At 39.4% G+C, this 15,557-nt stretch overlaps 1 protein-coding gene across 1 annotated transcript in view; it reads right to left on the reverse strand.

Moving 5' to 3' along the window:
• Window positions 1–2,232: 2,232 nt before the first annotated feature.
• Window positions 2,233–15,557, reverse strand: part of LOC137428348 (perilipin-1-like) — a 40,772-nt gene continuing 27,447 nt past the window's right edge. Inside the window, exons 4-5 of the mRNA XM_078777188.1 lie at window positions 2,734–2,956; window positions 2,233–2,661 (exon numbers count right to left, since the gene is read on the reverse strand). Coding sequence (XP_078633314.1) covers window positions 2,336–2,661; window positions 2,734–2,956 — 549 coding nt within the window. The 3' untranslated portion in view covers window positions 2,233–2,335. The remainder of the gene's footprint in view (window positions 2,662–2,733; window positions 2,957–15,557) is intronic.

Raw genomic sequence — 15,557 nt, forward strand, 5'->3', positions numbered from 1 at the left:
AAGCTGATGCCAGGACTCGGTGCACGCATGACCTCGGGGCATTAGCGGAGAAAGGATTAGCTGACCAAGGATAAAGCCTGTTTTTGTGTGAACACAAGTTGACCAAGGATAAAACCTGTTTTTGTTTTAATTTCATAAGCCTGTTAATTATCTTCAAAAGGGGTGTTTAAATGTACCCAAACACCCAGTTTACATTCGTGCACTCCCTTCGAGTACCCTTGGCATGCACACAAAGTTTTGGGCCGCTAGATATCATGGTTTTTTGAGTTATGGAGAAGACACTGACAAACAAACAAACTTTATTACACTAGCAAAGGTATTGGGGGTTGCCCGGCAATGCATTGTCGCTTTGCTGGCAGCAATGTTGAGAGGAGAGGGAGAGGGGTGAACCGGCAAGGCCTCAAAATACAAATTCTCCAATATCAAGGTGTGTAATCCCTCAAAAGCTTGATTTTCCCAAAACTTGTTTTAGCGCAAAGGGTAACACTAACAACCTCAGTTACATCTATTAGTAAAATCACATGTAATATTGATAAAACCATGCAGGAAACATGTAATCATGCCTGTACATGTCACGTTATTCCTTTTGCCTGCAGTGCACAGAACAATCGGATTTCATTTTATAACATGTTTTTCACCAAATTTGTTTCAATTTTGTGTGGAGCACCTGAATGAACCTTTAAAAATGTAAATACAAGTCAAATATACCCCATGGCAAAGCAGTCCCGAAAGGGGACAAAGCACAAAACAGTGGTAAAATGCATAGCATGTAGTACCCCTTTAAAAGCTATTCACAGCCTCACTGCGGTTATTTTAAAATAAATTTGAATCGTTCTCAAATTTTACAGAATTAATCGACTTTAGTGACGAGCAGAAATCAAATTAAAGTTAATGAGCATACGCAAAAGAAGAAATAAGCACCGTTTATTGTATCACCATTGCTTGCAAAAACAGTGCACTGAAGTACACTCCTGTTAATCTTCAAAAAAGGTGTTTACATTTACCCAAACATCCAATTTTCATTCATGAACTCCCTCACAGTTCCCTTCGTGTGCATACAAAATTTGGAGCTGCCATGTTTCATGGTTTTTGAGTTATGGCAGAGACGCACACACTATGGCTTTTATTAGAGGTGTCGGTCTGTAATCTGGTCCCATCTGATTACTTGCACTGGTGACAGGATTACAGGTTCAAATCCCAGGTGGTTTGCATTTGGATCCGCTGGCTCATGGAAACCTACATCTTCTCCTCCTCGATTTTAGAGCGCAAGGTCGTCCAGGTGTTTTTGACATGACGGAGAAAGAAATGCAAATTCAGAACTTGAGTAAGAAGGTTAACATGAGGCTTTTGTGCTTTGCAACAGAGAAGCCAGGTAAGGATCTGGAGATGGCAGACAAGGTGGTCTAACAATGTTACCACATGTGTATGGTATAGAGAGCAAGAGGTCTGGTTTTTCTCAGGCATTACTAAACACCAGATTTTGCTAACAAGCTTACTTGTGCTGTATGTATCGGCCACAGCTCACTACCTGGAAAAACATGCACACAAATGGTCACCTGGATGTCAAAAGAGTAACCATTATTTATCAATATTCAGGTAAAAGAAATCTGCAAGTCAAGCACTTTGGCCCTGAAGCTGCAAGACATGTCCCAGGGATCGTTGTAGTAATTTAGACCCATCGCAGTACGATTGTTAACTATTTGAACAGTCGTCCGCCATCACGAGTGTGGGACACATGGCTGATAGGATAGCCGAGAGGTACACCCACTCACCTGGGTTCGAATGCACACCCAGCTAAAAACCTTACACCAGCACTGTGTCCCAGGAGTGATGCTGTGTGCAGTTTGGAACAGAAGTGCTTGTGGTAGATTGTCAGGTGATATTACATTGAGAGAACCTCCAGCATAAACCTGTTACCCATCTAATTCAAACAAATGTATACTTAGATGGCTGCAGCTAAGAATTGTAGCTCACACGAGGCTTGAATTTTTATTTATATTTAATTTATTTTATAAACTTTTTTTTTTCTTTCTAAAAAGCACACGCAGAAGCAACCCGATGGGTTTGTGTGGAAGATTAATTATATTGAAAAAAATATACATATATATATATATAGATATATTCAGGCTTAAAATGACAGGTACTGCATGACCAGTTGGAAGACCATGGTCCACATGAGATTACATCTTTGACAGGAATGAATCAACGAATCAAAACAAATTCATTGAGCAATAATTTTATTTCCACCACTGGACAAACCAGGAAATGCAATCAATTCAATGTGAAGCTGAAAAAACATTTACAAAATGTGAAATCACGTGCGGACATTCAACACTTATTTGCTTTGTTTACCCTGAGGCTTCGTACCGGTTGAGGATTTACAAGCTTCAGAGGAGCGATCGGAATCGGGGTCCTGGTGCTTCGCCTCCACCACCTGGTTTAATGGAGTTTTCTGCAGAATGGAGTCGAACCCCGATTTTAAAGATTCGCTAACACCGGTTAAACGGACACGACCGCTCTCTGCAACAACCTGGATCCCGGCAGAACTCTTCCTGAACACCTCTCGCCCGGTCTTGCTCGACACAGCAACGAGTCGCCGGTAAAGGTCAAGGGACGAGGAGCTTGGTACGACAACCTTCTCTTCTTCAGGAGTTTCACCTTCTGCAGGATGCATAGGTATTGGTTTGTATACAAACACAAAACGTGATTCACGTCCATACAGCAATGACTTACCTTGCTTATCTTGTGGCAGGTATCGATCCACCTGAGAAATCAATGAATCTGCACCCGACAAAACCACCTGCCCAAACTTGGTTTTCAGTAGCGAGTCTGCACCGTCCAACACCACCTGCTTGGATCTCTCAAAACCCACTCCGACCTGGGACTTGGACCAATCCAGAAATATTTCCAAACGTTTTTGTGCAATTTGCAAATTCTTCGTTACATCATCAAGTACCTGGAAACAAGGAAATATAAACCAATCACCAGACAATATTTATTTTTAATTACTGCATCTGGTCACAGCAGGTACGTTTGGAAAGGTGAAGGTAGAGTCAAAAACACAACTTGATGTTATTTCTCCAGTTCCAAAGAGCCAGATGTCCCCACACTAAATTACATTCACAGGAAGATCCAGAATCACCTCCATTCTCCATACCTTGTTGACAGGTTGATGCAAGATCGGGACCTTCTCCTCCACAAGATCCAGACCCCGGCATGCGAGCTCGTCCACAAACTTAACTGGAGGAAATAAAAAGTGGAAAACATCAAAGATCATGGATATTGATGAATCACTCAGTGGAACAGAAAAAGGGAAATTTCAAAAACGACCCAGAACAACCTCCATCCTTCTCCAGAATCGATCACAATACAAAACTTTCCATTAAAATGAAGAAAGTTCCACAAGGTTCGAGTCAAAATAAACAGAAGTTCAGACATCACATCCGATCTGCATGGAATCACTCTCTGCAGATGAAGAATCCTGGTGATTGGTTCGATCCCACTGGAGGTGATCACAGCTACCCCCGTAACGCCCCGTTCCACCATGTTACCAAAAGAGAGAAGAACAGGCCTCGACTCCTTCCCACACTTGTAGGCCTGAACCAAGTCATCCGCAACAGAACTGAACAGCGGTAGCGAATACAATCTCTGAAATACATTCTGTGGGCAAGAACAGAAAGTTACAACAATGAGAGGACGTCTCACATTCCGAAACTTCATGGGATTGGCTGGTTGAGGTTTTCATTAGAACAGATGGATGGGGTTAGAGTGGGGGGTGGGGGGGGGGAACGGTTAAGGTTAAATCCACCAACATCAAATCACTGCTTAAATTGACATGCGTCGAACAGTTTTTTTCCAGAGCAAAGGTGACGAGGTTACCAGTTAAACAAGAACAGTTAACAATGGACCACAAACTTGTTACATCAAATTCATTCCAAGATAATCCGACTCATTCTTTATAAACGAACAATCGCAATCACGAGTCCGACATCAAAACTTGGCATGACAGATTTTACATTAGAAAATAGTTCCACACTTTATATGTACCAGCAACGGTACCCACCCTATGGCAGGGCTTCAATTGGGAGGCCCAAATGGAAAGGCAAAATATCAGAAATTGAAGGCTTTGTTTATTTTAAACGATTCATATGAACATCTGTTGAATCACATCACACGCAAATCATCAAAATCTAAACAGTACATGGCGCCCATTTTGAAAAAAGATAGAATTCTGCAAAACGGAAGCGGCCGCTACACGTGTTTCTCAGTCGTTCTGCACACGCTGCCGTGTTCCTTCGGAGCTGCACGTTTATATAGGAACAGTTCAAGTCGATCTACTCTCTCCTGGTACGTAGAATAAACAGTATTTGTAGAATTTCAACAAAAGCCACATCACTGTTCCATCGTGTTTGGAAAACCTGGAAAAACAATAGCCGATAGCCTATTTTACTCCCAGGGGTCCCAGGAATACCCACCCAAAATATCGTTGAGATCGGTTCAGCCGTTTTTGCGGTACCTTCGAACGGACGGACACGGTAAATTATAGTAAGATTAAGTGAGAAATGAGAAAACAAACTTCAAACTCACCCCGTCCGTCCGTTTCCCTCCAGACAAACACTCGCACCATCCCACCCCACTCCAAACTTCCACATTCCCACCCATACGTCCATCCCCACTAATAACTCATTCACCTGGAACTCGGCCCGACATGTTCACCTAAAAAACCAAAGAACTCACCTTGGTACCGACGCTCTGAATCTGGACGGCCATTTCGTTCAAAACAAGAAATGATTCACGGGGAGAGAACCGAGCGAGATCAAGACAAGAGCACTGAATCAATAAGAGCACTACCAGGTAAGCAACCCAAACCAGGCACAGACAAGGGAATGACGAAACGAATAAATTTCTCACCTTTTTATACAATAAACAGGAACACCTGCTCCTCTGACGTCACACCGTTGCACGACTCCTATTATAATGTTGTAATTATAACGGCCGAGCCCGAATGCATTAACCCCATTTTCGGACTAAGTCCAACGGGGGCAAATAAAATACTTCAAATGGAAATCGATCCGCCATCGCCAAAAATGGCAGGGACAAGATTGTTAAAAAATGGACCCAGGTTGCTCCTGTTTAAAATCATTGGAGAGGCGGGGGATGGTGTGTCTGATCTTCCGGTCATTGTTGGTCATAGAAACCAGAAGCATCATAGACTTGCAAGGCGGGCCGAAACTCTTTAAAAGCGAGCGGGAGATCCGTATAGTTTTATGGATCTCCCATAGGCTTCTTATTGTTATTTCTACGTTTTCTTTTCAACACAGGTATGTTCAGGTGCGTGGCGTGTATAGAGTATCGCGGCTCTGAAAACACCATATAAAAAAGTAATGGAAGAAGAAGAAGAACATTGAAAATTTAGCTATTACCTTTGGTCGGGGAAAAAAACAACTTCTTTTTTTCTGACATTTTTGTTCATGGCGGATTAGTTACCATTATTTGTCATGGAGACGTGACGTCATCGAGTGTAAAAAAATGACTTGACTTCATTCCGATATTCATATTGACCAAATACCGAAACATTCTTAGGTTCAGAATTTAGATGATATGACAGAATTTTTATAAATGATTGATAGTAATTGTCGTCAAAAATTAAATGTATATTAAAACTTTATCACAAAATTATATATACTGGACATTAAAACTTCAATACAAAATTATATATAGATTTAAACTTTAATACAAAATTATATATAGATTAAAACTTTAATACAAAATTATATATAGATTAAAACTTTAACACAAAATTATATATAGATTTAAACTTTAATACAAAATTATATATAGATTAAAACTTTAATACAAAATTATATATAGATTAAAACTTCAATACAAAATTACATATAGATTAAAACTTTAATACAAAATTATATATAGATTAAAACTTTAACACAAAATTATATATAGATTTAAACTTTAATACAAAATTATATATAGATTAAAACTTTAATACAAAATTATATATAGATTAAAACTTTAATACAAAATTATATATAGATTAAAACTTTAACACAAAATTATATATAGATTTAAACTTTAATACAAAATTATATATAGATTAAAACTTGAATACAAAATTATATATAGATTAAAAATTTAATACAAAATTATATATGGATTAAAACCTTAATACAAAATTATATATAGATTAAAACATTAACACAAAATTATATATAGATTAAAACTTCAATACAAAATTATATATAGATTAAAACTTTAATACAAAATTATATATAGATTAAAAGTTGAATACAAAATTATATATAGATTAAAAATTTAATACAAAATTATATATGGATTAAAACTTTAATACAAAATTATATATAGATTAAAACCTTAATACAAAATTATAAATTATATAGATTAAAACTTTAATACAAAATTATATATAGATTAAAACGTGAATACAAAATGATATATAGATGAAAAATTTAATACAAAATTATATATAGATTAAAACCTTGATACAAAATTATATATAGATTAAAACCTTGATACAAAATTATATATAGATTAAAACTTTAATACAAAATTATATATAGATTAAAACCTGAATACAAAATTATATATAGATTAAAACTTTAATACAAAATTATATATAGATTAAAACCTTAATACAAAATTATATATAGCTTAAAACCTTCATACAAAATTATATATAGATTAAAACTTGAATACAAAATTATATATAGATGAAAAATTTAATACAAAAATATATATAGATTAAAACCTTGATACAAAATTATATCTAGATTAAAACTTTAATACAAAATTATATATAGATTAAAACTTTAATACAAAATCATATATAGATTAAAACCTTAATACAAAATTATATATAGATTAAAACTTTAATACAAAATCATATATAGATTAAAACTTCAATACAAAATTATATATAGATGAAAATTTTAATACAAAAATATATATAGATTAAAACCTTAATACAAAATTATAAATAGATTAAAACTTTAATACAAATTATATAGTTTAAAACCTTAATACAAAATTATATATACATTAAAACTTGAATAAAAAATTATATAAAGATTCAAACTTTAATACAAAATTATATATAGATTAAAAATGTAATACAAAATTATATATACATTAAAACTTCAATACAAAATTATATATAGATTAAAACTTTAATAGCAGCCTCCTCATTCCTCACAGCCTCCTCACTCTCTGAAGACCTGGACGAAATCACAGACTGGTCAAACAAGTGGAACATGTCTTTCAATCCTGACAAATCTCACACTCTTACTATGTCTCTCAGAAAAGATTGACTGGACAACCCTCCCATCTTCTTTCTCAACAATCCTCTCCAAGAAGTTCTGTCGCTCAAGCTTTTGGGTCTCACTATCTTTCATGATCTTTCTTGGGAAAACCACATTTCCAAGCTGGCCTCCAAAGCCAGTCGCCGACTTGGCATCCTCCGTCGTGCGAAGTCCTTCCTATGCACACCTGAGCTCCTCAACACATACAAGGCTTTCATCCACAGCTCAATGGAATACTGTTCTCCCCTATGGGCCGGTGCTCCTGCCTCACACTGAGCTCGGCTTCACGCTGTTGAAACCAAAGCTTTCAGAATCATTGGAATCTCCCGTGATGAAGCTATCTCCGAGGGCCTTTCACTCACTCACCGCAGACAGGTAGGTGGTCTTTCTGTCTTCTACCGACTCCTCTCCGGTCTTGCTCCCTCAGCTCTCTCTGTGCTCTGTCCCCCAAATATTCCTACAGGTCGCACAAGATCCGCCAGCAACCCTCTGATGGTTAAACTACCGAAATCTCGGCTCTCTGCTCACCTTCACTCTTTCGTTCCTCTTTTCTCCCGCCTCTGGAACAAACTCCCACACTCCCTTCAATCCCACTCCTCCCTCCAGGTCTTTAAAACAGCTGTTCACCACCATCTCTTATCTTCCCCCATCCAAAACCTTGATCTTTTCTACCCCCGCTAATTCACCCCAGATCCACCTTGTTTGAAATTCCAACTTCTTTCCTGGAAGTCCTGGCAGTGTCCATATGTTTTATACCTCTCCCACCCCTCCCCTTCCCATCACCCCCCCCCCCACAAAGCCCTCTCCCTCCCACAGATCTCTCGATGTCTCCATGTCTCTCGATCCATGCTCTCAAATGTTATGTTATGTTTGTGTCCTTCCCCCTCTCTCCCCATCTTGTCTACCGCTCCCGATGTTATATGTTTTATGTGTCGGTTTGTCTTTCTGTGTGATTAATGTTCGCTCTTTCACGAGCCTCGATGTTGTATCCCCCAAAAAAAAAAAAAAAAAAAAAATTATATATACATTAAAACTTCAATACAAAATTATATATAGATTAAAACTTTAATACAAAATTATACATAGATTAAAAATTTACCTCAAATTATATACAGATTAAAACTTTAATGCAAAATTATATATAGATCAAAAATTGAATACAAAATTATATATAGATTAAAAATTTAATGCAAAATTATATGTAGATGAAAACTTTAATACAAAATTATATATATTGATTAAAACTTTAATACAAAATTATATGTATTGATTAAAACTTTACTACAAAATTATATATACTGGACATTAAAACTTTAATACAAAATTATATATGGTTTAAAACTTCAATACAAAATTATATATGGTTTAAAACTTTAATACAAAATTATATATAGATGAAAAATTTAATACAAAATTATATGTAGATGAAAACTTTAATAAAAAATTATATATATTGATTAAAACTTTAATACAAAATTATATGTATTGATTAAAACTTCACTACAAAATTATATATGCTGGACATTACAACTTTAATACAAAATTATATATGGTTTAAAACTTTAATATAAAATTATATATGGTTTAAAACTTTAATACAAAATTATATATAGATTAAAACTTTACTACAAAATTATATATAGATGAAAACTTTCATACACAATTGTATTTATTGATTAAAACTTTACAACAAAATTATATATGGTTTAAAACTTTAATACAAAATTATATATGGTTTAAAACTTTAGTACAAAATTATATATAGATTAAAACTTTAACACCAAATTATATATAGATGAAAAATTTAATACAAAATTATATGTAGATGAAAACTTTAATACAAAATTATATATGTTGATTAAAACTTTACTACAAAATTAAATATAGATGAAAACTTCAATACAAAATTATATGTCGATGAAAACTTTCATACAAAATTATATATGGTTTAAAACTTTCATACAAAATTATATATTGGTTTAAAACTTCAATACAAAATTATATATGGTTGAAAACTTTAATACAAAATGATATATAAATGAAAAATTTAATACAAAATTATATGTCGATGAAAACTTTCATACAAAATTATATATAGTTTAAAACTTTCATACAAAATTATATATTGGTTTAAAACTTCAATACAAAATTATATATGGTTTAAAACTTTAATACAAAATGATATATAAATGAAAAATTTAATACAAAATTATATGTAGATGAAAACTTTAATTCAAAATTATATATAGTTTAAAACTTTACCACAAAATTATATATAGATGAAAACTTAAATAACAAAATTATATGTAGATGAAAACTTTAATACAAAAATTATAGATAGATTAAAACTTTACTACAAAATTATATATAGATTAAAACTTTAATACAAAATTATATGTAGATTAAAATTTTACTACAAAATTATATATATGGGACATTAAAATTTTAATACAAAATTATATACAGATGAAAATTTTAATACAAAATTATATATAGATTAAAACTTTATGACAAAATGGTATATAGATTAAAACTTCAATGCAAAATTATGTCTGTGGAAGGGAGAGGGCTGGAGTGCAGTACACTGGATAAACAAGGACACTACAGGGGGTTTCGAGAAAGAAAACAATTTGAAAAAGGTGCATTTGTGATGTATTAACTGGGGTAGAAAAGATCAAGGTTTTGGATAGGGGAAAACATATGGTGCTGAACAGCTGTTTCGAAGACCTGGACGGAGGAGTGGGATTGAAGAGTTTATTACAGAGGCAGAAAAAAGAGGAATGAAGGTGAGCAGAGTCTTGGTTTTGGCAGTTTCACCAGAAGAGGGTTGCTGACAGATCTTGTGTGCCCTGAAGGAATATTTGGGGGACAGAGCTGGGGGAGCTAGGCTGGAGAGGAGTCTGTAGAAGACAAAAACCACCAACCTACCTGTGGTGAGCGAGTGTAAGGCCCTCAGAATCAGCTTCATCATGGAAGATACCAATGATCCTGAAAGCCTTGGCTTCTACAGCGTGAAGCCGAGCTAGGTGAGAGGCAGGAGCACCAGCCCAGGTGGATAGCAGTATTCCATTGAACTACGGATGAAAGCCTTGTATGTGGTGAGGAGCTCAGGTGTGCCAAGAAAGGACTTCATGATGGAGGGTGTTGAGTCGGCGACTTGCTTTGGAGGCCATCTTGGAAATTTGGTTTTCCCAGGAAAGATCCTGGCAGATCGTGACACCCAAAAGCTTGAGTGATAGAATTTCTTGGAGAGGATTGTTTAGAAAGTAGATGGGAGGGTTTTTCTAGACGGTCTTTTCAGAGAGACATTGCGAGAGTGTAGGATTTGTCAAGATTGAAAGACATGTTCCACCTGTTTGACCATTTTGTGATATTGACCAGGTCTGCAGAGTGAAGAGGCTGCTGATTGCTGATCTGAGGGTTGAGAAATGTAGCGGCAGAGAGGGTTGTCATCAGCAAAGAGGTAGAGAGGATTTTCCAGAGAGTCGGAGAGATCATTAATAAAGCCCAAAAACTCACAGGGCCCAGACAGAACACTGTCGTGAGGAACTCCAGCCTGGACAGGAAGCGGAGATGGGAGAATTCCATTTTGGGCCACATGTTGATTACCACAGGAAAGGAAGTCCTCGAGCTATGCGTGGATTTCCATGGATACTTTAAGGAAAGTGAAACTCATGAGAAATCAATGGTGCGCCATCACAAATCCCCGTGCGTCCCAACAAAAGCAAAGTTAAATGATGGCAAAAGGTTCCTTCCACCAGGAACGACCCAATATCAAATTTTGAGTTGAAAGTTATTTTCCATTTTTACCCTCTGACCCCAAGTCCCCACCCTCTGAGGCATGAACCTGGGGTTAAATCCCAAAAATCGTTCCCTGTAACGGACTCGTATAACATTGAATAATTTTGCTTTGGCAAAAGTGATGTTGGATGGTGTTACGGTCTGTGGCCTTTTTCTTATTGCTTCCCACCCACCCCCTGGGAGTTTGACCAAGTGGTTTGGTCCATGTGTATAAAGCCTAAGATTGGTTGTGGGGCAGGGGTGTGGCCAGGAAGGTGATTCAGAGGAGTGAGTGGCCATTTTGGAGGAGGGCTTATGGCAGAGTGCTTTTTCGGCGGTTGTGGAGTGTCCGGCTGCAATCTCTCCACCTGAAGGGTGACGTTGATCGAACTCTTGCTGCCAACCACTGAGGCCTGCCTTGGGGCCTACTTGTGGACTTGCCTACTCCTACCCTCTACCACTGGGCTGGCCCTGGGGCCGACTGTTGGGCCTGCGTTGGGGCCTACTCTTGGACCGGCCTGCTCTTGGACCGGCCTGCTCTTGGACCGGCCTGCTCTTGGACCGGCCTGCTCTTGGACCGGCCTGTTCTTGGACCGGCCTGCTCTTGGACCGGCCTGCTCTTGGACCGGCCTACCCTTGGACCGGCCTTCTCTTGGACCTGTCTACTCTTGGACCTGCCTACTCTTGGACCGGCCTACTCTTGGACCGGCCTACTCTTGGACCGGCCTACTCTTGGACCGGCCTACTCTTGGACCGGCCTACTCTTGGACCGGCCTACTCTTGGACCGGCCTACTCTTGGACCGGCCTACTCTTGGACCGGCCTACTCTTGGACCGGCCTTCTCTTGGACCGGCCTTCTCTTGGACCGGCCTTCTCTTGGACCGGCCTTCTCTTGGACCGGCCTTCTCTTGGAACGGCCTACTCTTGGACCGGCCTACTCTTGGACAGGCCTACTCTTGGACCGGCCTACTCATGGACCGGCCTACTCATGGACCGGCCTACTCATGGACCGGCCTACTCTTGGACCGGCCTACTCTTGGACCGGCCTACTCTTGGACCGGCCTACTCTTGGACCGGCCTACTCTTGGACCGGCCTACTCTTGGACCGGCCTACTCTTGGACCGGCCTACTCTTGGACCGGCCTACTCTTGGACTGGCCTATTCGGGTTTTTCTCTCTTTTCTCCCTTCTTGGTTTTATGTGTAGGAAGAGATTTTCGTGTGATAATCCATAAATAAAGACAGTGTGATTGAAGGCTTGGCTTGGTGTGCTTCAGGCTGTAACAAATTGGGGGCTCGTCCAGGAGCTGGATTACATGATACCTGTCTTGGATTTTTGTTTCTTTTTGCAGTAGTGCGTTTTCTCATTGGCAGATAATTTGAATTTTGTTTACAGTGCTGATACTTCTATATTTACTGCAGTCGTACACCATGGCTGAGGAGATGGATTTTGAAGTGAAGGAATTTGTGGAGAAGAAGGGGCTATCAGTGCAAGATGTAGAACTGTTAGGTAAGGTAGAGTTACGAGCTGTAGCTGATCATCTTGGGGTTAGTGGGACATCTCGTATGAAAAAGGCGGAGATTGTTTCGGCTGTCAGTCACATGGGTTTAGAACCGTGGGTAAGATTGAGGAGTGAAGCCTTGGAATTGGCCCGGATAGAATCAGAAGAAAGACAGCTAAGACCAAAGTTAGAAGACAAAGAATGGCAAAGAGAGTTTGAAAGAGAAAAGGAAGAAAAGCAAAGAGTTTGAAAGAGAAAAGGAAGAACAGCAAAGAGAAAAGGAAGAAAAGCAAAGAGTTTGAAAGAGAAAAGGAAGAAAAGCAAAGAGACTTAAGGAAGAAAAGGAAGAAAAGCACAGAGAGTTTCAAAGAGAAAAATGAGAACGGCAACGAGAGTTTGAGTTAAGAAAATTAGAAACTCAGGTGGGACAGGCCCAACCGGTTTCCATCGATTCAGGTGGGGGTCAAAATGATCTCCCCCATTCCTTTGATGTGGCTCGGAACATTAGACCTGTTCCCAAGTTTAACGAGGAGGAGGTGGAAACGTTTTTTCTGTCTTTTGAAAAGATAGCAAAACTCTTCAGTGGCCTGTACAATACTGGACCCTGCTACTACAAAGTGGGTTCATAGGGAGAGCCCAGGAAGTGTATTCAGCTCTGTCGGAGGATCAGTCAGAGAATTATGAGGCTGTTAAAAAGGCTGTGTTGTCAGCCGATGAGCAAGTTCCAGAAGCATACCAGCAGCAGTTCCGAACCTTAAAAAGACAGGCTGGGCAGACATTTGTTGAATTTGCGAAAGATAAGGAAATGAGTTTTGATCGGTGGCATCGTTCTCGATAAGTGGATCGGACCTATGGTAATCTAAGGGAGGTTATCTTGATGGAAGAGTTTAGGAACAGTATACCCTTGGACATTAGGACACACCTTACGGATCATATGGTTGGTGAGTTGAAAAAAGTTGCTGTTGGTGCAGATGATTATGAACTTACCCATAAGAGAGGCCTTGGTTTTCCTCATTACGGTACTACCTGGGATAACAAGAAGGGGGTTAGAGAGGACCGGTCAGAGGGGAAGTGGACAGACCATAGGGGTCCATTGGTGCGGCCGTCTCTGGGTAGACAGTTTGAGTGGTCGAGTCAGGCATCTCGCCGGGGACCGGCCCCCACGTGTTATTACTGTAAACAGAGGGGACATCTGAAGTCGAATTGTTGGAAATTGCAAAGGGAGGAGAAGCAGGGAGACTCCGTTAGACCTATTGCATTGGTTCGAACCAAAGTGGACAGCCACAGGGATCGTGCCCTTACAGTTAAGGCGGAGGAAACTGCGGACCTTACGAGCCCCGTACAGGACCATTACAAACCCTTTGTGTCAAAGGGCAAGTGTCTTGTGTTACGTGCTCCTCCTGAAACCCCGGTCACGGTGTACCTCCGAGCCCTGAAAGGAGTCATGGCAGAAAGATGTGTTATTATGTGTGTCAATGACAAATGGTGAAACCACACCAACCGATTGTTACCAAAAAACAAGTATTGTATTAATGTCGCACAAGAATGACAGCACAAGTACAATATACTTTCAATTGCACAACCAAAACACCATATAATTTCTATGATGGTACCATCAGTTTGAGCGAAAAGAACATTCCCCAAAGTCTCTGTCCCGGCACCAAGCCAAAGTCGATCCATGCGCCGGTGATCGCAAGAAAAAGGTCATATCGAGACCAGAATCCAGGTCGGCTGACAGTCAACGCTGCCAAAGAGGCGCAAAGGTGCACCCAAAAGGCGACTGGGAAATCACACCTTCGGGTATGAACGTTTAGCGGCTCCCAAACGGAAAACCGCAAATTCCCACTCGAAATCCACGTTACACATGCAAACCAGGCTAACGGCTGGGTGCAGTGAAATGGCTGGAGCGAGGTGAAAAGGCTGGAGCGATGCGAAATGGCTGGAGCGATGCGAAATGGCGGGAGCGATGCAAAATGGCGGGCGGGCCCCTAATGGAGGTGTACCTGCTCTCCAACAGCGATTCTCTTCGGAATCAACCTCAAAACCCGTCACGCAGTTTTATCTGTCACAGCGATAACCACTCTGTCACAGGAATCCCTTTCCCGGGAAAACCAAAGTTCGCTCGTGACCCACGTTCGCCAGCGTCTCCTCGAGACCTCAAAGCAGCTCGGCTTTTTCTTCCCGACCTCTCTTTGCTCCGCTTTTTTTGCTTCCTCTTCTTCCAGTTTCTCCCGATCCGGTTTCCGGTTTCTTTTAAAACACTAATTTTCCACCTTTTGAAAACATTTATCTCCATTTCACTCAAACTATACCAAGAATAGTACATGGAACCAAAAATGCTTACAGTGGATGAAAACCACAACGACGGAAGTGACGAGTCCGTAACACTTGGGATGGGAAAGTCAAGTCCGTAGTTATTCTGAGGGATACTGGGGCAGCCCAGTCGTTTATGTTGTCTAACATTTTACCATTGACTTTGAGTAGTTCGGGGAAAGCAAGTGCCTTAATCCAGGGCATTGCAGGTCGTTATGTCCCAGTCCCCTTACATAGGGTGAACTTGAAGTCTGATTTGGTCACAGGACCCATGATGGTAGGAATAGTCCCCACTCTCCCCATAGAGGGTATTAGTTTCGTATTGGGAAATGATTTGGCTGGCAATAGGTTTTGTGTTTCCCGAGTAGTGAAAGAGAGTTTCCTCGAAGAGACGGAGAACCCTAACCTTCCAGACTATGTAGGTACTTTCCGGGAGAGACTTACCACCGCCTGCAATGTCGCCAAGGAATAGTTGAAAGTATCTCAGCGCGTAATGAAGACCCGTTTTGACCTGAATACGACAGCTCGTAATTTTAGGCCTGGAGACAAAGTGCTAGTTTCACTACCTCTGCCTGGGGAGCCACTATTGGCGAAGTTTAGCGGTCCCTACTTGGTCGAAAAAAGCTGAGT

Source organism: Myxine glutinosa, chromosome 5 (genome assembly GCF_964187855.1).
Source record: "Myxine glutinosa chromosome 5, kmMyxGlut1.1, whole genome shotgun sequence".
NCBI classification, from domain to species: domain Eukaryota; kingdom Metazoa; phylum Chordata; class Myxini; order Myxiniformes; family Myxinidae; genus Myxine; species Myxine glutinosa.